The 26618-nt window shown below is 48.1% G+C and overlaps 1 protein-coding gene across 1 annotated transcript in view; it reads left to right on the forward strand.

Moving 5' to 3' along the window:
* The window catches only part of STAB1 (stabilin 1), a 490754-nt gene that overhangs the window by 27445 nt on the left and 436691 nt on the right, over window positions 1-26618 (forward strand). The window contains exons 10-13 of the mRNA XM_088482458.1: window positions 887-966; window positions 7358-7483; window positions 8393-8527; window positions 12866-12928. Of these exons, the coding sequence (XP_088338584.1) occupies window positions 887-966; window positions 7358-7483; window positions 8393-8527; window positions 12866-12928 (404 nt within the window). The remainder of the gene's footprint in view (window positions 1-886; window positions 967-7357; window positions 7484-8392; window positions 8528-12865; window positions 12929-26618) is intronic.

Raw genomic sequence — 26618 nt, forward strand, 5'->3', positions numbered from 1 at the left:
CCATTTATCGCAGATAAATCGGTCTTATCGAATGATTGGATCTTCAAGCATGCTTTAAAAATGAGATAATGAGATAAATGTGGTTAATGTATTGTGCACATTTTACAGTGTGTACAGTCTGACAATCATCTTGCTGACAGATCTTCCAATACTTCTGGGCCTGTACAGAGCCGTAACTAGACTTTTTGGTGCCCTGTGCCAGAAAAAGCATTGGCGCCCCCCAATTTTTCAAACGGGGACAAAATGCACCCGTAAAAGGGGCATGGGGAAGGGCCAGGGAAAAGATGGGGATGCCAGGAGATGCTCGGGATAAAATAAGAGGAAGCTGCAAGTGGGAATGATTATAAACAGAAAATTGAAAGTCTCAAACAGCGCCCCCCTGCCCTGCGGTGCCCTGTGCGGTGGCACAGGTCGCACTACCCTAGTTACGGCCCTGGGCCTGTGTCTCTTTTCCTTCCTTCTTAGGGCAGATAATACGGTCTGATTCAGAGGTGGACGTTATAGCACAGCCCCTGCATCACTGTACGCAGCGGCTTTGCAAAATTATGCTAAAGCAGCAGAAAGTGCCTTAAGTAAAAATACGCCCACTGCCAGCTTATCTGATTCGTTGCTGCATCGGAAGATGCAGCATCAGATCAACTGCATGAACATTGGACATTTGTGAAAACCATAGATTATTCAGGATGTGAAGTGTAATCACTCTGCTGGAGCCATTGAAGCTGCGTCTGGCTTTGGCACACCCAGAAAATGGGGCCCGTCGTTAATCTTATGTGTCTTAACATTAGGATATACAGTATATTGACAAAGATAAATAGCACCATGCAAACAGTGGGTAATACATACTGAATGTGGTTGCATCTAGTCATTAAGATTTTCTGTTTAACAGAGGAAGGATGTGGATTGACATTGCGGAAATATGGTCCTTTCACAGTATTTGTTCCTCTTATGAAAAAAATTCCAATGAATGTAAGTATAGATAACGCATGTAGCGTACCATTCTAATATGGCATTTCCTGACCACAGCTCTTTCTCAAATAAAACCATTTGCATAATGCAAATAAGAATCAAGTCACTGGAATTTGGTTGGTCATCGCAGAGAGTTTGTACTGACATCACACAGACTGAACTAAGCTCTAAATGACAGGATCACTTGTCGTTTGCATTGGGATATTTTAGGTCATGTGAACTGTATTAGATGTATTTTACTTGGATAAGCCTCAGGCATGCTATGGGGAGAAAAGTGCTTAGTACAGATCCTAGTAATGGAGGTAGGATTGGTGATGACCTAAAATAGCTTCTATCTCAGTCTCCCTGTGTTCCTTATGTTATGAGAATTGTCTTCCCTTAATGTACAATTAAAAAGTTAAAATAAAAACAAATACAGTAAAAAAACCTTTCAGATATAAACACTCACACGTACATTGGGCCTCATTCAGAGTTGTACGGAATCTCCTATTGGTCGCAATTGACCAATGTTTTGGGGACTGTGCATGCACTGGGGCCGCAGTGCTGATATGCTGCGATGCCACTGAGACCCCTGGCACAGGGCCCTGTATGCCGCAGCCTGATTGACAGGCCCTAGCCATTTGAGGGCGAAGAATAGGCGGCAACCATTGTCAAAAACAGTGTCGCCTCGGTTTTGTAGGAGAGCTGTAGCCAATGTCTAAATTATCCACACTCAGCAATATAACCTACTGTAGATCAGTGGTTCCCAAACCAAACCAAGTAGTAGCACCCATAGTATCCCATTACTAGAGGGCTCCCAGGGTCTCAGTTTAATGTGCTTGAGCTGTGATGCAAATGCATATCAAGGTTCATAAGCACATTTTGCTGTGCAAAAGAAGTTAGGGGCACTTGACAACTGCTGAATATTACATATAGCTAAACTCTAGATTAAAATTACACACACGCTTCTTGGACATGATCTGAAATTTCGCAAAACCTATTGAATTTCTACCACTCAAACTTCAAAAAGCAATGAAATTCCGATAATTAAGGCTGATGCCTTAATGGACGTCTTCCTTGCATAATACAGATATGGTATTCTATAACACCCCATGGTTAACTGCAGATTCAGCAGTGAGATTGCTGTCACTCACAAAATGGTGGAGCTGCTAATTCACAGAATTGCGTGCTCATTGTAATACACACATGCAGTCTACATTAAGGCGTCAGCCTTAATTATCCTAATTTCATTGCTTTTTAAAGTTTGAGTGGTAGAAATTCAATAGGTTTTGTGAAATTTCAGATCATGTCTAGAATCCTTAATGGGACATGTGAAACCGTAAGGTTTTTTGTCTATGGAATTTCATTGCTTTTTAAAAATTTATTAACTATCAGGGTTTGGAGGAACAAACCGGGCCACCTGCAGGGGAGAAGGGCAACAAAATGGTACATTAGCGGAGGTGGAGGAAGGCCGGCACACAGGAGGTGTTTTGGGGATGCAAAGGGAGAGATGGCTGCGGGGGCGGGCTGCAGGAGTGCGGGGCAGCAGCGGGGTGCAGACCAGTGGCAGCAGTGGAGCAATGCACAGGGGCATCAGCGGGCGACAGAGGCACTCACTAGCGCTGGACATGCATCTGAGAAAATAAGACAAAGCTGCATGAATGAATCAGTAAGATCCATCTATGCATCTGTGTTAACATTTTAATTTGTGTAAAATAAAAATTAATAAAAGGGACATGCTCACGCCCCCCTCCCCCAAACACATCCAGCCCCGGGCTTTTCACCACCGGTACTGGTTGTGAAAATACGGAGGACAAACGACGTAGGGGTCCCCCGTATTCAGCGCAGCCAGCTCTGGGCTCTGAGCCGGTTCTGGAAATACAGGGGGGAAAAATTAGTATGGTTCCCCTGTATTTTCCAGAACCAGCGCCGGACTTTTTCTAGCGGGGGGGCTGATGCCACAGCCAGGGGAGCCCTTTCACCGGGCCCCCCAGCCAAAACATCAACCCTGACCACTAGTCAGCCCAGGCCGGTGATCCCTGGGGAGCTGGGAACCCTCCCAATAATGGGGTCCCCCTCTCCAGGGCACCCCAGGCCTAGGCTGATAGCCCGAGGCTATCCCGGCACCCCTGGGGCAGTGGGTGCCGGGTTCATATTGTAATGTGGTGTAAAAAATCGAAGTATAATATTATCTTTTGCAGTAGAACTACAGGTCCCAGCAAGCCTCCCCTTGCATGCTGGTACTTGGAGAACCACAAGTACCAGCAAGCAGGGCATTAATGGCCCGCTGGTACCTATAGTACCCCTGTAAAAGAAATATATATATAAAAAAAACAACAGACACCGTTTGTTTTATTATTTTATTGTTCTGCACCTTCACCTAGGGGGTGGAAGCATTTAAGCTCTTTTTCATGGCTGCCGCCTGCCCCAGGACTTCCACAGCGACTTCACTTGGAGGGCGCCGCCCATACAGGACTCTCCGGCATCCAGAGCTGTCTTAACAGCAGTGTGGGCCCTGGGCAAAACAATGCACTGGGGCCCCTACCCACCCATGATATGGTATTATTACAGCAATAAGCCCCATCATAGTGAGATTTTGTCCAGTTCTAATTATAGGATTGCGCAGTGATTTGATTCATGCTGCGCAGCTCAGCCCTTACCTTTGCGGCGCCTGTGGCCGGATCAGGAGTCGCCGGGACAGAGGCAGTGGCTGGCAGAGGAGTCTCCTGAGGAGACTGAGACGGTGACGATGGGTCCTCCGGTCCGGTACTCGAGTCTATGTGGCAGACGGCAGCGGTTGAGCAGCACACACAGCAGGAGCCAGCAGCAGCTCTCAAGGCAAGGCCACGCTCAAACTGTCTGGCCTGAGCGGTGCTGCTGCTACTTGCGCATCAACCAGTCAGCTGTCGGGTCTGAAGACGAGGTGCGTACTCGTCAACCATGGGGGGGGGAGATCGTAATACAGTGCGCCGGCTGCGGCTTTTAATAATATCAAAAATTTACCAACTGGCTGCGGCTGCAGGGGGGCGGGTTGGTGAGCCCCTAGAAACTTTGGGTCCTTGGGCAACTGCCCAACAAGCCCTATGGAAGAGATGGCCCTGCCGGTGTCTTCTCTCTTCGGCAGCTTTTCACTGCTGCAACACCGCTGACGGACAGGCCTGACGGCGCCTTGCGCTGGCTTTATATAAGCCAGCCGAGGGAGCGGGGCAATGACGCAACGAGCACTGGACACTTGCGGTTCTCACCATTGAAGTCTATGGTAAGAACCGTTCATTGGCTGAGAGGCGGAAGGCTCGCCTCTCTCAGCCAATGAGCGCTCAGCGGCGAGGTTTCCATGGTGAAATCCCGCCGCTAAGCTCTCATTCTGGAAGTACCATTCTTATGGAGTGGTACTTAAGTACGTGGGTCCGCGCTATTTGATTTTTTATTTTGCCAAGTCCGGGGATGCCTACTTTGGACCGAAGAGGACCCGAACTTCACATAGAAGATGGTGAGTATGGATATTTTTTCACAGGTACCCTATGGATAATCTACTGGAGAAGGGAACCGATGCCTACAGGGATACATACAGTAGGTGAGTATGTGTACATGTGTGTGTACATGTGTGAGTGCATGTATGTTTAATAAACTTTTACTTTGTACGGTGTGTGTGTCCTGTGTTTATTACTTTATTTAATTATTTATTTTGCTGTAGAACTACAGGTACCAGCGGGCCCGTAATGCCCCGGATGCTGGTACTTGTAGTTCTCCAAGTACCATCATGCGGGGGAGGGGAGGCTTGCTGGGAACTATAGTCCCACAGCAAAAGAGAATATTTAACATCTATTTTTTACACCATATTACACTATCAACCCGGCACCCACCGCCACAGGGGTGCTGGGGATAGCCCCGGGCTATCAGCCTAGGCCTGGGGTGGCCTGGAGAGGGGGACCCCTTTATTGGGTGGGTCCCCAGCTCCCCAGAGATCCCTGGCCTGAGTTGACTAGTGGTCAGGGTTGATGCTTTGGCTGGGAAGCCCGGTGAAAGAGCTCCCCTGGCTGTGGCATCAGCCCCCCGCTAGAAAAAGTCTGGTGCTGGTTCTGGAAAATACAGGGTAACCCTACTAATTTTTTTCCCCTGTATTTCTAGAACCAGGACCAGCTCAGGGCCCAGTGCTGGTTGCACTGCATACAGGGGACCCCCATATTGTTTCTCCCCTGCATTTTGGAAACCAGGACTGGTTCTGATTTGCCTGGTGCTGGTTATGCTTAATACGGGGGATCCCTAGGTCGTTTGTCCTCCGTATTTTGCACAATCAGCACTGGGTCACTAAAAGCCCGGTGCTGGTTGCTCTTTTGGGGGGGGGGGGGGTCACGCCGTTTTTTTTGTTTTACACATGTAAAAAAAATGTTACATATGCCGGCTTCATGAGCCTGCATCTGCCGCTGACGCCGGCTACTTACCCCCCGGGTCCTACTGCCCGCCGCTCGCCTGCTTTCTCCCTTGGGTCTCAGCCACCGCTAACGCCAGCTACCACCCCCCGGGTCTCGGCCACAGCAAACTCTGCCTTCCTTCCCCCCAGTCCCAGCCCCCTGCTACCGCCTGCAGAGGACAGCCATTTTGGTGTACACAAGTGAAGCCACAGTGAGTACATCTGCTGGAGGCTCCTACTGAGGCTGTGCAAGGAATTGAATCTACTTATCTCTATAATGGCTCAATTGTGAGGTAATAGTTTAAAAACTGTAACATTCTCATTTACCTTATGCCTTCCCAAAAATCCCCCAAAGAGAACAGCAGAAAAGTGGTCCTAATTGAGAGTGTCAGAAAAAAATGACAGTTGGAACTTTAGATTACTCCCAAATCCTAATTTTTTATGTTTTTGCCCTGAAATTTGGTAGCACCGAGCGACAGTTCTACCCGGGCCATGCCAAATTTCAGCTTGGTGCTTCCTATAGCTTTTGAGGTGTAGCCCCTTAAACACCATGCCTTTTTCCAGAATTCTCTAAGGAGACTTCCGTTATTTTCGATTCAGCCTTAATATAAAGGCAAGACTGTGCCCTTATAATATATACAGTATATATATATATATATATATATATATATATATATATGTATGTATGTATAAAACATTCCCAATTGGAAATAAACCATGCACAGATCCACCAAACTACAGCCAGATCTACAGATGTGTTCATATACATCTATCTTTCGTGTGCTACAAGTTGCATTACACATAACACGTGAGTGTCGTGCGACTTGATAGCGCCGAGCTATTTTCCCTTAAAATGTGTCTTATTCGCAAAGCAACTGCATCTGCGTGTGAAATGCTACGTTAAAGTTTCAACAGCTGTGATACTGTGACATAGCATTTTGCATGCAGATACAGCCACAGTCACACACAGACTATAGGAATGACGCATATCATTTTAATAAGCAGAAGCTGCTTGTGCAAACTATTCACCTCGCTCTGCAAATATGACCCATTTAAGGGAAAAAGTTGCATGAAAAGACATTCAGTGCTATCGAGTCGTGTCACAGCATGGCGTGACTAGAAGGGCTGTTTAACACGCAAGGAGGCTACATGTATGTGTACACATCTGTACCTAGTACACACCTATTTTTTTATCTGCAAAACATCGCAACTGTTGGTAGTTATATTTTTTAATGAGACAAATAACATTTTAAATATACTGGGCCTGATTCAGAGCCGGACACAATTGCATCTTATGCTAATGCAGCAGCCAATTTTCACATAACTGATATGCCCACTTGCAGCGCCTTGTGAAAGTGCATCTTTAAATGCGCCATAGGTGCACCATCAGTCATATCATAGGTGCACCATCAGTCATACCATAGGTGCACCATCAGTCATACCATTGGTCGCACCATCAGTCATACCATAGGTGCACTACCAGTCATACCATAGGTGCACCATCAGCCATAATATAGGTGCACCATCAGCCATACCATAGGTGCACCATCAGTCATACCATAGATGCACCATCAGTCACACCATAGGTGCACCATCAGTCATACCATTGGTCGCACCATTGAAACTTTCGCAAGCATTATGGCAAGTGTAGTTTATCTGAGTATAGCCCTCTCTGTGAGTGTTTCAGCATATTTGGACGCAGCTGCTTTCAGCGACATGCCCACGACGTGCCCACCTCGGCTTAGCCACCTCCGTTACCTCCCACCTGTACCCACTAAAATTCACAGACCCAGAGTCCAATTCTGTACTGCGTCTCTAAGTGCTAACAATCGGGACCCATGCACTGTGTGATTTATAACATCTGCAAAATGTGTGTGGCATCAACACTGTGCCCGACTGAGAATCAGGTCCTCAATGCTCTGCCAAAGATTGAAAACTTTTAATCACATATAGTATTTGCCAATGCCAGTGTGACTGATTTGAATTTGTGTTTTCATACAGGAAACCACTGCTAAACAATTATGTAACGTTCATATTGTTCCTGGTCAGCATATCATAACAGATTCCATTCCAACTGGCAAACTGTGGACAATAAGTGGTGAAATCTTAGAATTTTCCCAATCAAAAGTAAGAGTAACAAAGATTAGCATAACAATTAAAGTAAAAAATTTTATTAAATAATTAGAAAATGAGAGTATATTTGCATAATTGCTCTTTATCTAATTTTAAGGAGCTTTTGACTAGGGTGTGAGGGGGCGATTCAGTATTGGATGGAATAGCAAAGCTGCACGCAAGCAGTTTTGTAGTTCTGTCCATGTAAATATGCAAATGCAGCAGGAGGTGTGTGACAACCCCTGCTGCATATGCGTTCCCAGCACTGCGACCAAGGTTGCAGGAAGTATTCACCATCGAGACCATCGGTGAATGGTGCCGGCCATCTGAGTAAGCCTCACGCAGACTAGCAGGCTTGCCAGGCCAGGAAACTGCATCCGTGGACACAGCCCATGTCCTTGCCACTCCCGGAAAACAGGTTCGTCAACATCCACGTACTGCCCCTTAAATGCCTTTGCCTGTCAATTAGGCAGAGGCATAGCAGGGGCCTGCGTGCAGTCATTTAGGACCCGTTCTGAACATTCGCATAACGGATCCTGCACATGCGCAGATTATTGGGAATCTGCGTTCATCTTATGTGCAATGCTGAATCAGTCCCTGAGCCCTTTATGCTATCATGGGTCATTTTCTTTTTGTTGTGTGCAATGTTTAGAAGTACAATATGTGGGGATAGAAGAAAGTGTATTAGATGAGTGAGCGGATTATTTAAGTGAGGAAAGGTCTACAGTAGCAGCAATTGGAGCAGTGTCATGATGTGGGGAGGGAAATAGGGGTAAGCACAAAGAGATAGTTAGACAGTAGTAGGAATAATAACAAGAGACCTCTGTGAAATGAATGTAGGAAAACTCTAGCATCCAATATACCTTTATGTGAAATATAAACATACAACCTTGTATTATATGGTAATTGTAACTTTTGCTTTAGACATTCAATAAAACCTCTGAACCTAACACAATCTACAAACTTTTGAGGACAAATCTACCAGCTGCTAATGGCATTCTACATATTATTGATAAACCCATCAAAGTTGACATCATGGAAACCATTGGAAGCCCACAGGTAATTCCTGTATCACTCCCATTTATATAGAATAAATGTATAGATGTGCTGTACTCTCATAGTGATACCACAGAGACGTAGCATAGGATAAGAAATTATTGTATATATATATATATATATATATATATATATATATAAAACACAACATAACATTGGCCCTCATTCAGAGCCACTCGCTAGCGGCAGTACGCTCGTTCCGAGCGATGTTCGCACATCTGCGCATGCGTACGGATCGTTATACGCATGCGCGAACCAGTCAGTGCGGCCGAAATTCATGTGCTCGCAATATAGCGAATGCCTGCTATTTTGAGTGACAGAATGAGGCGTATGTGGGTGGTAACAGGGGAAGGTGCTTGAAAACGGGGAGTGGAGATCAGAACGCAGGCGTGCTTAAAGGTCAAAACGGGCGTTTTATGGGTGTGCATAATTAATACAGCAGCGTCATTGACCACGTCACTGGGTTATTTTATAGCCAGAACTGCTCGCAAGATTGTGGTAGCAAAAACCAACCACAAGAATAGCGAGCAGTTCATACGCTGGTCGATGTACTCGATTAATCTAATAAATAGCGGACATGACGTATGGTGCGAGCGGCCAGGGGGCGTTTTTAACAAATAAACGAGCGTATGTTTTGCTCGCTCGTTCAGACTTAGAGGTGTGAACAGACTGCAATTTGCGAACGGATCATTTGAATAGCCACCCCTTGTTTTTGAACGAACGACCGCAAATAGCGAACGGCTCTGAATCAGGCCCATTGTCCTCCATTTAGGGTGTGTAAGCAAAACAAAAAGGCAGACATCAGCATTTCTTAGAATATAAAATCACTAGACAGCAAAGATCTGCTTCTGAGTTAAGGCCCCCATACAGCAGAGATTGATTGCAGCAATCGTGCAATTTGCAATCGATTGTGTATAAAAATCTTTCCCTTTTTCAATCAATTGCAGAATTGCCACAATCGATTGAAAAAGGGAAAGATTTGTATACACAATCGATTGCAAATTGCACGATTGCTGCAATCAATCTCTGATGTATGGGGGCCTTATGGCGCAAAGCATGAAAAGCAAGCAACTTTGTATCTCATACCCATTCCAAGAGGGACAAAATGCTCTGCTCCTGGACTTCCCTCTTCATTTATGATTGTAGACACCTGTGCCGAAACAACTTTCTTATCAATTACCTAGTTCAACGCAGGTGACAGCAATCATAAATTAAGAGGAAAGCTCAGGAACAGAGCATTTTGTCCCTCCTGAAGTGGGTCATGTTGGGAGGTATGGTATCTGGAAAAAAAACATATTGCAATTCAAGGGGTACAAATACAGAGAAAATACTGGCTGCATTTGCATGTGGCCCAAAAATGTCAGAAAATGTTATATTTACACTGCTATTTATATTTGAATTTGGATATGTGTGTCAGGTTGCGTCCTATGATCGGCCGTTACCTCAGCACCTGCCTGGCCTGATCTCTAGAGCGGTCAGACGCCAGATGTGGCAGCAAGTGACGCACTGAGGATTATACCTAGAGTCTGCTACGACATCCATGTGCTATCTATTATGTAGTTTCTGCGGTTGCCACCATGGACGCAGCCATGACAGTCTATTTTCACCTGACTAAACCTTTACCCAATGATAGCATTGGTTGCTGTCAGCTGACAGTGTCCTCCAATGGACTGCTACCTTAGGGTATATAACCGGGCTCTGGACAACTGGAAGTAGCCTGTACAACGTTGTTATTTCCAGTGTAAGCTTGCTGTTGCAGCGTTCCAGATTCCAAGCTCCGTTCTCTCTAGTGACATGTTCCTAGTGTGTTCTATGGTGTGTGTACTCAGAATGTTTTCTGAGTACAATCTTTTCAGAGTCATCTCCTATACTAACTCAGCGTCAAAAGCCACAGTGTGTGTACTTACTACATTCATTAAGTACCATCTCATGATGCCATTCTTCTGTGCTAGTCCTGCGTCTGAAGCCGCAGTGGATGTATTTAAGTACAATCTCATCACATCATCCTCCAGTGCCAGCTCTGTGTCTGAAAACCATTTAATGTGTATTCTATACATGAAATTGTATGTCGGTAAATTGTCTCTAAGTGCTACCCCTTATGAGAAAAATAGGTATAAACCATGTGACAGGCAACACCTGATCATTAACCTACTGTATATAGATTTCTGATGATCCACTAATGTGTCTAACATGCTTATATGTATGGCAGCTTTCAATAAATAAAATCACTCAAATGGTGAATAAAAGCATGCACTATTTAATAACATATAAAAAACATGTGAAAAGTAATGCCTATTAGTAGTGTTCATTAAAATGCCAAAGTTGTAATAATGCCTATGACTATGCCCACCAGTAGTGTCCAGTCAGTCCAGTAGACTGCCATTTATTAGCATTAATGATCACCAATGATGCACCCTAGAGCAGCAATGCCCCTTATTTGACAAGAAAACCTTCCAGGAAGCCCCTTAGTAACAGTAATGACCACCAGGAAGCCCATCAGTAATAGTAATGCTCAGTAGTAGTAATATCTAGCTCTGACTACAGTACTTACCCCCAGGCTGCTGTCTTCTCTGGCACTTTTCTGTTTTATCATTCTGACCGGTAACTGGTAAGTGCTCACTGTCACATTTGAAGTGATGTGATGTCATGGGCAATAGGCTGGTAACTGGTCCCTGGTTATTGGCTATGACTGTCTCACTGAGTAATTAGGCACAAATAATATGTTTTGCAAGTTATACAGAGCCCATAGTAGTTTTAATCCACAAACGAGCAGAGATGGTAGTAATGTAGAAGTTATATCATTCTGTCTTTTTACACAGCAATCAGACCAGAGGGTGCTGTAAACCTTGAACATTGTCCTTTCAATAATGTTTGTCAATATGTTTGTATAGGATTTGGGAATGATGAATAAATATGAAACCGATCTCTGTCTCAATTGTTGTTGATTCTTTCTTTGTTACCAAGGTTATCCTATGTCATGAGTTTAGGGCCTGATTCAGTACAGATCACTAGTGCGACTATGGACGCAGATGGAGCGATTGTTTGCCATCGTGCATGCATATAAGCCGCACTGTGCATGCACTGTGACTATGGACACACAGAGGAGTCCATTGTAGAGTGAGTGACAGGCTGTCAGTGTTTGGAGGTAGTGATGGTCGGAAAAACTCAGGCGTGCCTGTCCATTTGAACACCATTGCTTGGGCGTGCATATTAGCCACTACGATTGCATACACAGCTTGAGAGCCCACTGTGTGTGGGGAGACTTGCAGTGTCTGCAGCTGGTCAGACCTGCTGTAAATGCTGCATGAGTGGTTGATATGCGTCGATGGTGCCGATGTTTATGCAGAAGAGCAACATTGGACGGATGTGAGAAAGCAGTAGTGGGCGTCTTTATGCCTGCTGAGCATTGGAAACCATTAGCATATTTACGCCACTTTCTTCCCTATGAAATCACAGTTGCAATTGCGATCCGTACTGAATCATGTCCTTAGTGTCCAATAATACTTGTAATTATACCCTCAAAACATGCAAGTTAGTTGGAGATAATGGACCTTATTCAGAGGCGGCCGTACGGTCTACGACCGCACGGCCGCCTCGATGTTTTGCCAGTGCGCATGCGCACGAGGGAGCCGGCTCCCTCGTGCGCATGCGTGAGACGCGCTACGACCGACAGCGCTGGTCGTAGCGGGTCTCTTTCCAAAGGGGGCGAGCTGTCGATGTTGATTGACAGCTCGCCCCGTTTGGAAGGCGGGCCGGGGTGGTGGCAGCCCAAACGGAGGCGTTCCCATGGGAACGCCTACCGTTTGGGGGAGGTCCCACTGACATCACTAGTGATGTCAGTGGAGAGCTTCCGGCTCTGACAGAGCCAGAAGCTCTCCGGGGCTTACGACAAGTGAGACCCTACCCTAGGGTCTCGTCGTAAGCCCCGATGGTCGCGATGGTCTCTGACCATCGCGACCATCACCTGAGCGGTCGTTAGAGCTGTGGGTGTTAACCCACAGCCTAACGACCGCAACAGAGGCGGGCGGTCAGGATGCAAGTGGCCGCCCAGTTTCTGAGCGACCGCTTGCATCCTCCGGCCACCTCTGAATGAGGCCCAATGTCTCATAGAAAGAAATGTACAGGATGGGAGTGCAACACTCTAAAAGCCAACTGTAGCTTATGGTAGAACTCCCAGGAGATGTAATCAGGGCAGGAAGTAGCTGTCCTCAGACTGCAGTGAATTCTGTCTTTGTTACAGTATTTTTTTCTAGTACAGAAATAATTACACTAAGATTAATGTCATTTTATTAATATGCATGTGTTTTATCTTCTGTTCTTGTTTGTTGGTATATTTTGCAGAGGACAATCGGTGACATTCTTGCCAACACGGACAAATTCAGCAGATTTGAGACTTTGTTGGAGGTGAGGCACATATCATGTGGAAATTGTACACTAAGGGGTCAGTGTTATTGTCTGCGAGATGCAGGTATTAGCGAGTTCCCGGCGAGTCTGCCAAAAGTTTTTAAAGGGGCAATCATTTAACTGACAAAGGGTCCGATTCAGACCCGCTCGTGAGCGCATAGCGCTCGCAAGCGGGTTGATGGCCGGGCAGTGCGCACGCGGGACTCCCGTAGCGAGTGATTTTTCACTCGCTGCGGGACTCACTACAAGACGGGGCGGTTGTCGATTGTGATTGACAGCTTGCCCCGTTTTGTAGGCGTGCAGGGGGGGTGGCTGCACAAACGGAGGTGTTCCTGAAGGAACGCCTGCCGTTTGTGGGTGGCCCTACTGACATCACCAGTAATGTCAGTAGTGTACTTCTCGTTGCAAATCGATAATCGCGAACATCGCCAGGCCGCCCGCTAAAGCTGTGGGTGGTCACCCACAGCTTAGCGAGCAGCTTGGAGGTGGGGGGGGAGGGGGGAACGCCCTGATTCAGAGCGAGCACTCACAAAGAGTGTCCGGCTCTGAATCAGGACCAAAGTCAAGTTGGTTTTGCCTTTTAAATGACTGCCCCTTTGAAACAATAGGCAGACTCACCTGGAACTTGCAGATGCCTTTTGTTTTAGCTCTGGCCCTTTCATTCATCTGTATTCAGCATCCTATCTGTATTACATTTCTACTGTGTGTTTGACTGTTATTCTTATATGAGTCAAATACGTCTAGAAGTGTACTTTACCACTACAGAGCAACTGGAAAGCACAAAGTGCTTTTTCTCTGATGGTACTCAACAGTACGGAGTACCAGCACCATTTTTTTTCTGGAGACAGGAAATTCTACTATAATTGCTGGTGTATTTTATTAATCCCGTATGGAACCTGTGTCATCAGACTAGTCCATTATAGCTACTTTATAAACCACTAGGGCACTAGGACCCAGGTCTGACCACATGTCAGAGGTCTGACCTCTGACGTGCTACTACGCATGCGCAGCTACACCGCGCATCTTTCTCCTGTGACCAGTGGTGAATTTCCCATTGGTCACATGAGGCACTTGTCTTATTACTGTCAGTCTGAAATTTCCCAGTAACTACAAAATATTTCCACTGTACTGTGTCGTATGCCATCTTGAGTGAGGTGTAGACAAGTAGGACATGTCTCTGCAAGGGGTTGAGTATGGATTGCCGGCGGGCGGGATGCCACTGGTCAGAATACCGACAGCGGCATCCTGACAGTCAGAATCCCGACACCCATATGTAAGTATGCTAGCACTAACCCTAACTCCAACCCTCTCTCCCCGGTGCCTAAACCTAACCCCCCCCCCTATTGCCTAAATCTAACCTCCCCCTCCCCGCACTCTAAACCTAACCCTCTCTACCCGGTGCCTAAACCTAACCCTCCCCCTAGGGCCTAAACCTACCCCCGCACCCTAACCCTCCCCTAACTGAGGGTGGGAGGTGGTGGACGACGACGACACTGTTATGCCTAGGGGTGACCTGGCCCCAAAATCCACCCCTGTTTTGCATCTTACATGGATGGAGGTGCCCCCGAGTACTCCATGCTGGATTTCACTGATTTGTCGATCACGATAAAAATATGATGGCTCGTGGAACATTAATGGCAGCTGGTCAGCATTCCAACCGGCAGATCGGCGATTCCGATCCTATCCTAGGATCCGGCAATACACTGAATAGTGTATGGGGGCCTTAGTCAGGGGGAAATATGAGGGAGAGGTTCCACCTTCAGCAGCCCTCTCTATGCTGGAGAACCTGAACCCTGACTTTGCTGTGAATAATCATTTGAACTGCTGTCTCATGTAAGCTGGATTGTTGTTCCTGAACTGTTGTTAGCCTTGTGTAAGAAGCCATTACACTGGCTCTGCCATTTCAGTCTTGAATAAAAGCTTACTTATTTGGGGGGGTGGCCTAGCTAGAGAGGAGAGCGGATGCACTTTCAAGAAACTCCTGCCAGCTACGGTGATAATTGGCAATTAACGTCCGCCGGACACCAGCGAGACACCGGATCCTTCTTCCCAGAGGTCCCCACACATACCCGGCGGCGGTGGTTACAGAGATCCGCGGAATCGGGGGTTGTTTATTCGATCCTGCAGATTGCAGCCTATTAACCAGCAGGGAGCCAGGGATTAAATTTTGGAGGCACACAGCCACGCCTAGTGACGCTGCCACGAGCGGGGGAGTTCTGGCCTGAGTGGCTGCTCAGCTTCCCCAGAGGATCACTGTGAGTACCAGAGGGGGCTATAAGCTCAACTTCACATCACCCCATCCTTCTATACAGTGAAACGGGGAAGTGGAAAAAACAAACAGAGGGACTCTGGCAGGTGACATTTTCTACCTCAGATTACAAGTCTATATACAGCTACCGCCTACCAGCCTGAATTACAATCACTATTGCTGGGTTTATATTGAATAAGCTGGAAATAGAGACATCGGCAGTGATTCTACAGCAGTCAATATTTTGATATAACTATTTTAATTGGTGACCTATTATCACCATAATAGATGTACCTAACGGGGCCCTATTATTGCCATTTTTTATATTCTGGCTCCACTCGGTGGCAGATTCATGCTATTACACCATACATAATTTATGAAAAATATCTTGCATTTCTACTTCAGGGTCCATAGGGTATCCACAGGATACCTTGGGGTATAGGTGTGACGTCAGTCGCAGGGCACCAAAGAGTTAAGCTTTCAGCCTCCCAGGATGCACTAGGTCCCCCTCCTATACCCCGCCCCCGGGCCAAGGCACCTCAGTTTAGTTTGGTGCCCGGCCGGAGTCGGGTGCACCTGTTGGAGTGGGGGCTAGAAGAGCCCCTGAAGCTTATTCTTCATGCAGCTGTGGCTGCACAACTGGATGAACAGCATGGACAGTCAGTCCTGACGTCCATGCTGTCTTCCCTACACCCCGCCGGTACCAGAACGCCGGTACTGATCCGGGGATGCTGGTAGGCGTCTGGGGTCACAGCTAGCGGTGACCCCAGATGCTCCGGACCATGGCCGGATTCAAGGGGGACAGAGGTAAGCAGCGGGGTCCCGCGGTGGGTCCCCGCTGATCACATGGTCCTAAGTCCCCAGGCAGGGGGCTCCCTGGGGACTGGCTGCAGCGTGGAGCCAGGCGACCAACCTGCGCTTCCACTACCCCCTGGGACAGCGGACCGCAGCAGAGCGGTAGCGCTGCGGCGTCCCAGGGGTTAAATGCATGCCAGGGGAGCGCGCCTTCCCTGTCTCACAGCCGGCGCCTCCCCCGCTGCACACAGCCCTCTCTGCATGCTGCCGACTGGTCCTGTGGCAGCGCTCCTCCCCCAGGCCAGCCTCCTCTCTGCTCCTCGGCGGCCATCTTCTCCAGAACGCATGGTGAACGCTGCTGGAAGCGCTGGACGGAAGCATCGTGGTCTGGGTCCCCCCGCATACCTCTCCTCCGCTGTGGTCAGGTCTGTGTATGCAGCGCTGTGTCCTACCAGGCCCTGTGTCTGTGTAGTTGAGTGATCAGCGCTGTTAGTGCAGGAATTGTTATTTTTCTGCATTGTATGTGACTGTGCTAGCGCTGCTGCCTGTAATCTTTTCTTCTCTAAACTGTCAGCTTTATTACTGTCCCTGTTCTTTCTGCTAAAGCCCTTGCGGTGCGGTGCTGCAGGGTGGTCTCTCGCCTATTTAATACTTAATTGGTGAGAGAGGTCACATACGTGGTGCCATCATGTCTGAAAGTGATTTTCCCCTCCGGCTACAGTGTACCACGTGCAAAGTACCGTTAGCGGAGGGGGAGGGTAGCGCGGAGGGCCTTTGCCGGCAGTGTTTGTCCATGGCGCGGCCTATTACGGTTACAGCACCGGTACAGGAGCCGCCCTGGGCTTGTTTCGCTCAGGCGTTAACAGCTTTAGTGGGCCAGTTAGCTCCGCAGCCCGCGTTTACTCCGATGGGTTTGTCCCAGCAGTCTGTGGTGTCGTCACCCATGCAGGGGTTCCCACGACAATTGGTGGTACCCCACAGTCTCCCTATTTCCCCGCTCCCGGGTTCTCAGGAGCCAGCGTGGGTTAACTCCCTGACGAGTTCTGTACAGCACTTGTCGGATGTGTTGCAAGGGGAGTCTGTGATGCGGTCTCATAAAAGGCCGGTGGCGTCTCTGTCCGCTCCTTATGAGGATGACGAAGGGACGTCTGATGATGGGGAGATTCTAGATCCTTACGATCAGGAACCTCTCCATACTAAGGACGCTGATGCTAAGTCCAAAGTATATATTCCTGGACTTATTCGGGCGGTCCGCACAGCCTTGGTGATTGAGGACGAAGTTCCCCCAGCGGCTAAATCTAAGTATGCCTTTTTCAAAGATGTGAAGGGCGATGCCACAGTCTTTCCTCTTTCGGGTCAGTTGGTGGACCATTTAGAGGAGGCGTGGAAACAACCTGGCAAAAGATACCAGCCGCAGAGACGCCTGGCGGTGGCTTATCCGTTCGCGGATAATTATTTTGCGAAGTGGGAATCCCCTCCACAGGTGGATTCTCACGTGACCCGTCTTGTCCGTAGTGCCACATTGCCGATGCCATCCATGTCCTCCCTTAAGGATGCTACGGACCGCAAGGTAGAAATCTGCCTGAAGTCCGCTTATTCCCTTGCAGGGGGGGCAGCACGGCCGGCTATGGCCATTTGCTGGGTTGCCAGAGCGATGGAGCGCTGGGCGGATTCATTAGAGGCTTCTTTTGAATCCGACTGTCCGGCCGATCAGGCGGAGTTGATTGGCAATCTCCGTGATTCGGCCACCTACATCAACGAGGCGGCTCTAGACATTAGTACTCTGGTGTCTAGAATTTCTTCAGCAGCGGTAGCTGCTCGTCGCACCTTGTGGCTGCGATCCTGGAAGGCGGACGCAGATTCCAAGAAAGGTCTGGAAGCGTTGCCGTTTACCGGAGAAGTTCTCTTCGGTCCGGATCTGGATAAGATTGTGGCCACGCTGGCGGCAGCCAAATCTGCCTGTCTCCCGTCGGCCGCTGCTCCTTCTGGTTCGGGACCATCGTCCTTTCAGTCATCTAGGGCCCAGGGCAGGCCCAAACCACAGTCGTTTCCTCGACAGGCTGGCCCTAAGAAATCGGTCAAGCCCCGGAAGCAGGCATGGAGTACCAGACGTCCGGCCCCCAAGCCAGATGACAAGCCTGCGGCCTGACGGTCCGGGCCTCCCTTTGGGGGATCCCAGGGTGGGAGGCCGCCTGCTACAGTTCGCCCAGTGTTGATCGACCACTACGACAGACACTTGGGTTCTGGAGGTGGTTTCCCACGGATACGCCCTCTCCTTCCGGCACAGACCCCCGGCTCGCTTCTTCACCACGGGTCTCCCATCAGACCGGAACAAGGCTACGGAGCTGCGGAAGGTATTGCACACTATGCTCCAGGCTGGAGTTATAGTGGCGGTTCCATTCTCCCAGAGGGGCCAGGGTTTCTATTCAAATCTATTTTTGGTACAGAAACCCAATGGGTCATATCGTCCGATTCTCAACCTCAAAGCACTCAACAAGTCTTTGCGGGTCCCGAAGTTTCGGATGGAGACCCTACGGTCCATCATTCTGGCGCTGGAACCTGGGGACTACTTGGTGTCATTGGACATACAGGACGCTTACCTGCATGTCCCTATTCTTTGGCGCCATCAACAGTTCCTCAGGTTTGCAATCAGCAGCGACCACTTACAGTTTCGGGCGTTACCTTTTGGCCTGGCAACAGCACCACGTGTTTTCACCAAGGTGATGGCAGTCATGGCGGCTTCTCTGCGGCTGCAGGGAGTCCGCATGTTGCCGTATTTGGACGACCTGTTATTGGTGGCAGGATCTCCAGAGCTCCTGTTACGCCACTTGGACCTGACCATTGCACTGCTGCAACGGCATGGCTGGCTAATCAACTGGCAGAAGTCCACTCTAATCCCGTCTCGGAGGATTCTGCATCTTGGAGCCTTATTGGACTCGGGACAGCAAAGGATCTTCGTGACGGAGGACAAGATCTCTGCTTTACAGTCAAGGGTGCGCAGTTGTCTGCACAGCGGCCGGGTGTCCTTACACTCGGCGATGAGGTTACTGGGCTCCATGGTGTCGGTGTTCGACATGGTGGAATACGCCCAGTTTCACTCCAGACCTCTGCAGCACCTGATCCTGTCCAAGTGGAACGGGCTGACTCAGTCTCTGAAGTTCCAGACGATTGTGCTCACCCAGGAGGTTCGCCTGTCCCTTACGTGGTGGTTACAGACGACCCACCTCAACAAGGGACGTCCGTTCTGGGTTCCAAATTGGGTCCTGTTGACAACGGACGCCAGTCTTCGGGGCTGGGGAGCAGTTTCGGGTCCACACTTGTTCCAGGGCAGGTGGACGCCGACAGAAGCGGAGCTTCCAATAAATATCTTGGAACTCCGTGCGGTCTTCAATGCTCTCCAGCAGGCACAGCGGTTTCTCCAGGGTCGCCCGGTGCAGGTCCAGTCGGACAATGCTACCACCGTGGCCTACATAAACAGGCAAGGAGGAACTCGCAGTCGGGCGGCTCTCGTAGAGGTCTCTCGGATCCTGGTTTGGGCGGAGCGCAATCTTCCGGCCATATCAGCGGTCTTCATCCCGGGAGTGCTCAATTGGGAGGCGGACTTTCTAAGTCGCCAGGACGTTCATCCGGGGGAATGGTCCCTGCACCCGGACGTTTTTCAACTACTGGTGGACAGGTGGGGTCTTCCAGAAATCGACCTCATGGCGTCCCGGCATAACAACAAGTTGCCGGTGTACGGGTCTCGCACAAGAGACAAAGGGGCGTCTCTGGTGGATGCTCTGTCCGTCCGGTGGACGTTCCGGTTCGCATACCTGTTCCCTCCGGTCTCCCTTCTTCCACGGGTAATCCGGAAATTCAAACAGGAAGGAGGGACGCTCCTGTTGATAGCTCCCGCGTGGCCCAGACGGCACTGGTTCTCAGACCTTCAGGGTCTGTCCGTGGACATTCCTCTGCGGTTGCCGCTACGACCGGACCTTCTGTCTCAGGGTCCTTGCCTTCACCCGGACCTGACTCGGCTGTCTTTGACGGCGTGGCTGTTGAGACGGCCATGCTGAGGTCCCGGGGGTTTTCCAGCTCTGTGGTGCGTACCATGTTACGAGCTCGGAAACCGTCTTCCGCGAGGATATACCATCGCGTGTGGCATACGTTCTTCCAGTGGTGTCGACCGAGAGGTTATGCACCGCGGGAGTTTCGTCTGTCTCGGATTCTCGCCTTCCTGCAAGCGGGACTAGATCATGGGCTTCGCCTTGCTTCTTTGAAGGTACAGGTTTCGGCCCTATCTGTCTGGTTTCACCGTAGGATTGCTACAATCCCGGATGTGCGCACCTTTATGCAGGGTGTTCTCCGCATTCAGCCGCCCTTTGTTCCACCTGTGGCGCCTTGGGATTTGGCTGTGGTCCTGAGGGCTCTCCAAGGACCGCCGTTTGAACCACTGGGCTCAGTGGATCTTAAATGGCTAACAGCTAAGACTGTTTTCCTTCTGGCCATTGCTTCGGCCAGACGTGTTTCTGAGTTAGGGGCTCTTTCTTGTAGACCCCCTTTCTTGGTTTTTTATGGGAAAAGGGCAGTGCTCCGCACTCGGCCCGAGTTTCTTCCCAAAGTTGTTTCCCAGTTTCATATTAACGAGGAAATAGTTGTTCCGGCCTTTAACTCACCGGGTCTTTCCGTGGGTGAGGCCTCTTTGGATGTTGTGCGGGCCTTAAGGACTTATGTTGACCGCACTTCTTCGTTTAGGAAGTCGGACGCTTTGTTTGTCCTCTTTGGCTTCCGTAAAAAGGGTTGGCCTGCTTCAAAGCAAACTTTGGCAGCCTGGATCCGTATGGCTATTTCTGAAGCTTATCTTCATGAAGGCCTACCGGTCCCTCCTTCTCTGAAGGCTCATTCCACTAGGTCTGTGGGTCCTTCGTGGGCAGCTCGACGTGGTGCCTCGGCAGTTCAGATCTGCAAGGCTGCTACGTGGTCTTCTGTCCATACCTTCGTGAGGTATTACAGGTTTGACACCTTCGCCTCTCAGGATGCTTCCTTCGGGCGGCGGATTCTCCTTTCTGCACAGGAGCGTCCCCACCCTTAAAGGATACTGCTTTGGGACATCCCCAAGGTATCCTGTGGATACCCTATGGACCCTGAAGTAGAAAATATGAGATATGGTAAGAACTTACCCTTGTTATCTCTATTTCTACGAAGTCCATAGGGTTCCACAGGACTCCCGCCCTGTCGCACCTGTGCTGCAGATGGGCTTTGCTCTGGTCACCGGTTTTCCATCTCCCTCTGGTGAGAATGTGATTCTTGTATGTGTCCAGATCTTTGTTCTCTCTCTTCCTTCTCCTCCTCCGGCCTATGGCTTGGTAACTAACTGAGGTGCCTTGGCCCGGGGGCGGGGTATAGGAGGGGGACCTAGTGCATCCTGGGAGGCTGAAAGCTTAACTCTTTGGTGCCCTGCGACTGACGTCACACCTATACCCCAAGGTATCCTGTGGAACCCTATGGACTTCGTAGAAATAGAGATAACAAGGGTAAGTTCTTACCATATCTCATATTTTTTACTCCTTGGTGTCTGGACCCGTCTCATACTCTATATCAGTTGATTATTTTATTCTGAGACTTGGCAATAATCTCTCAACAGGCCTCCAGATGTAGTGAGGACGAATGCATATAACCCCTCATCACTCTTTGATGTATTACTATTAACGTATATCATCAAATATCATACTTAGGCCCTGATTCAGAGCCGCTCGTAAGCGGCCGCTCGTTCGCTCCGAGCGATGTTCGCACATCTGCGCATGCATATGGGTTGTAATGTGCATGCGCCAACCAGTCAGTGCGGTCGGAAATCGTGTGCTCGCAAAATAGCGAGTGCCTGCTAATTTTAGTGACAGAATGAGGCGTTTGTGGGTGGTAACAGGGGAAGGTGCTTGAAAACGGGGAGTGGAGATCCGAACGCAGGCGTGCCAAACGGTCAAAACGGGCGTTTTAAGGGTGTGCATAATTAACGAGGCAGCGTCATCAACCACGTCACTTGGTTGTCTTTTAGCTTGAACTGCTCGAATGATTGCGGTAGGAAAATACTACCACAAGAATAGCGAGCAGTTCATACGCCTTTTGATGTACTCGATTAATCAAATAAATAGCGGAGATGACGTATGAGGCGAGCGGCCAAGGGGCGTCTTTACAAAATAGTGAGCGCATGTTTCGGACGCTCACTCAGACATAGAGGCGTCAACAGACTGCAAAGAGCGAGCGCTCAATTTAAATAGCCAGCCCCTTATTCTGAACGAGCGTCCGCAAATAGCGTCCGGCTCTGAATCAGGCCCTTAGTTCTTAATTGATACCAACTTTTCTGTTTTTAAAGAAAAAGGAAAGGACAGGTGCGGAAACAATGGCTCCTAAACCCCAGAAGGATCCTGCGAAGTTCCCACCAGTAAGTTTTTTTCTTTAAACTTACTTCTCCTGCGTAAGGCTCTAAGGGTAAGTCCGGTGACAAGGGAGCTAAACTTGCTTTCACCACTGAAGTGGTGTCTATCTAAACCTATCTCACCAACTTCTAATTCAGGGGATTCATTTACGCGACGATGCGCCCTTGACAGTGGGATCCATGAAACTTCTCTTTGGCTTCCTTCAAATCGGACATTTCCTCAGAATTCAAAGCAGCACTTCAGTCCTGCCAGCAGTCAGTGGACGTTCTGGGAAATCGGACAGATCATTTAGAAAATAAATTAAAAGAACTAGTTAGATCACACACTGACCTTATAACGTTACACGGGCAACTCCAAACAGAGGTCACCACTCTTAGAGATAAAGTCAGGGATATGGAAGATAGAGCCTGATGTAACAATGTCAAAATTCGAGGTATTCCCAAGGCAGTATCATACACAGATCTCAAGGAATATGTCACAAGTCTGTTTATGAAACTACTCTCTACAGTGTCCATTACTGATTTTCTGGCAGATCGCATACCTAAACCAGGAAGTGCCCCAGAAGGCTCATCCAGAGACACCCTTATGCAAATGCATTACTTTCACATAAAAGAAGCTATCCTGCGTGCAGCCAGACCCTGGGAAACTTCTGTGTCTATTCTGGGCAATCTTCAACTCTTTGGAGATCTATCTGCTTCTACACTAGCCAAGCGCAGATCATTCTATCCTGTTACAAGGGCTTTTCGGAAGGCGAATATTTCCTATTGGTGGGGCTTTCCTACTAAACTGCTGATTTACTCGAAACGGTTCCACCACAATCGTTTCGTCACCAGATGATAGTTTCCAACTTCTGGTTTCTTGGAACCTAGAGGACATTTCAGCAACATTATCCAAAAGCCCACAGATTGAACGTGATTGGTCTTAAACAAGACGCTTTGATCAGAACATATAATGCCGGTTCTCGCTATAGTCAAGCTAAGTGGACGTTATACAAGGTGTTTGTAGGTTTCAATTGTTGCTCATATTGTAAGCAATACCGTTCTAGTTAATCTAATACCAATAACTATTTAGTAAGTTCTGATAATGTCGGTTCAGTTGGTAAATTTTCTCTTTATTCCATACCATAATTGGTAATTATAAGGTGATATATAACTTTGTTGTAATTTGGAGTGGTGGGGGTGGCCGCTACCCCCCTACTCTTCCCATATGTACCGTCTAAGGAGGTGGTCCTCTCTAGCTGCTATATGGTGCTATTCTATTTCTTCCCCTTTATGTTTTTTTTTTGTTGTTGTTTATTTTTTCTCCCACTATTACTATACATCTGTGTTCCCTATTTTGCTTTTTACTTTTAGAAATGGTACAAAATACGCAGATCTAGTAAAACTTACTGTAATGTTATTACATCGTTACTTCAGAATGACATAATGGTTAATTTACTGTCCTTAAATGTTAAAGGGCTGAACTCGCCCAACAAGAAACAACTGGCCATCCACTTCTTCCACAAGCATAAGGCACACACAGTTGCGGTTCAGGAAACCCACTTCATTAGCTCAACCCCTCCAAAATTCTCTAATTCTTATTACCCCCAATCTTATATGTCAAATGGTCCACAAAAAAAAGCTGGAGTGGCCATATTATTATCATACATGTGTCAATTTACGCTAGATGAACAAATGATAGACCCTAATGGCCGCTACCTTATTTTAATAGGGAAATTAGAGTGGTTACATTAGCTACGGTATATGCCCCAAATTCGAAACAAACTTCATTTTGTAGGAAATTTTGTTCAATCCTCCAAAATTGCTGCAAGGGTCCAGTTATACTGGTAGGGGACTTCAACATGGTGCTAGACCCGACACTAGATAAATCTACACCCACTAGTAAATTACATTCCCAACAGGTCACTGATCACTATAAAGCGTTTTACAGAATATTACTAGAATATGATAGTTATGATATTAGGAGGGCAAAGAATCCTACGTCCAGGGATTATACAGTTTACTCGCATGTACACCGCTCTTACTCAAGGATAGACTTAGCGCTATCAGATAAATGGACCCTCTGGAAAATTAGGAAGGCTACTATTTTACCAGTAGCTTGGGAGACCATTCGGCTCTTGTTTTACACTGGTATGTAGATTCTCACAAGACCCCCCCTAGACCGTGGCAACTTGGTGACCATTTGTTGACTAATGCAGAAGCTCGACAAAATATTTTTCATTCTCTTACAATATATTTGGAAACCAATAAATCAGATGACACTTCATTATTTAACCATTGGAGCACCCTAAAGGCGGCGGTGAGAGGTTCAGCAATCCAATCGGTGGCAAGACTTAGGAAAGCTGCTACTAAAACCCAGGCAGACTAAAGCTGGCCACACACTAGAACAACTTACATCCAACCAGCCAACTTGTTGATTGGTTGGAATGAAAATCTGGTAAGGAATGAAAGCAAATGACAATCAGCAATTTGCTCCCAAACGCCGGAAAATGAACAAAAACTGTTGTTTGAACAAATTGTTTAGATCAAACATTTAACAAACTTGTCTGACGACCATTTTCATCTGTTTTCTGGCATTTAGGAGCAAATTGCTGATCATCAGTTACTCCCATTCCTTACCAGATTTTCATTCCAACCAATCAACAAGTTGGCTAGTTGGATGTAAGTTGGTCTAGTGTGTGGCCAGCTTTAGAAGTAACATTAGCTGATCTAGATACCAGACATAAAAATTCCCCTCTTAACGATAAAATCTATCGAGAACTTCTTAAAACTAGGGAAGAGTGGAATGTGTTGGCTTTTGGGGAGGTTCATAGGGCTATATTTAAATTGAAACAGAGATATTATGTTCATGGAGACAGAGCGGGAAGAATGCTAGCTCGGAAGTTGAGACAAAATGACTAGGGAACAAATTCGGGCGATCTTTAATTCAAGGCGACCTAAGATCCTAATGACATAGCAAATGCTTTTGCAGATTACTATTCTAAACTTTATAATCTACAAGACGATCCCCAAGTGTCCCAACCTTCCTCAATGGATACTGACAAATTTCTAAATTCCAATCGGCTTCCCTCTTTAGATGACACGTCTATCAGCTCCTTGAATGAACCATGGTCGATAGAGGAGGTGGGTGCGGTAATTGCCTCTCTACCACTAGATAAAGCCCCAGGCCCTGATGGGTATATTAATAAATTTTATAAGGAGCAGTGGTCGAAGTGGGGCGGTATACGGCGGTATGACATACCGCCACTTCCCGACCCCACTTCATTTTAGTCGCAGAAAAGAATGCACCAGCGCTGGGATGCAGTATGGCATCCCAGCGCTGGAACAGCGGCGGAAATGTGTAGAGATGTGTCCCGCAGGGGACACATCTCGATCGGCGGCAGCAGACACGCTGGCATGTAGCCGGGACAAAGCATCCGGTCCCGGCTACAGTCAGCACACACTTGCCGCCAGCCAATCGCAAGGCTCGCGGCCGGAAGCCAATCACAGGGCTCGTAGCCGCCAGCCAATCACAGGGCTCGCGGCAGCCAGCCAATCACAGGGCTCACGGCCGCCAGCCAATGAGAAGCTACCAAGTGTCAGCTTCTCATTGGCTCGCACAACTGCACCAGCAACGTGGGACCCGGTGCTCCTGAGTCCTGGCAGCTCCGTTCCAGCAGCGCACTGAGTGCAGGACAGAGGTAAGTAGTGAGAGGGAATAGAGAGAGGGGCAGACAGAGGGAGGCAGGCAGTTAATATTGTAGGGGGTGACAGAGAGGGAATTAGTGAGAAGGGCAGGGTGTGAGAGAGGGGAGCAGGCAGGGAGAGTGGGGGGTGGGGGAGGTGAGACGTACAATGGGCTGATATGGGAGCAGGGCACAAGGAGAGGGGGGGGGAAGAGATTCATTCGCCATACCCCCATCTCTAAATTCCCACTTTGAGCACTGATAAGGAGTTTAAAGATATACTAGCACCAATTTTAGTTAATCTTTTCAAGTAAGTATCTGACCATGGGTTTTTACCCAAAGAGATGTCAGAAGTTAGATTGGTAGCGTTTCCCAAACCGGGGAAGAGCCCTAATCTAATCACCAACCATCGACCGATAGCATTGTAAAATTCGGATGTTAAAATCTATTCCAAACTTGTAGCAAATAGGCTGAGCCCGCTCCTCCCAACCCTAATACACCAAGACCAAGTGGGTTTTGTCTTAGGCTGCCAAGCCCAGGATAACACTAGATGCGTAATTGACTTGATAG

The sequence above is a fragment of the Taudactylus pleione genome, unplaced genomic scaffold, assembly GCF_031769625.1.
Source record: "Taudactylus pleione unplaced genomic scaffold, aTauple2 ptg000289l, whole genome shotgun sequence".
NCBI classification, from domain to species: Eukaryota; Metazoa; Chordata; class Amphibia; order Anura; family Myobatrachidae; genus Taudactylus; species Taudactylus pleione.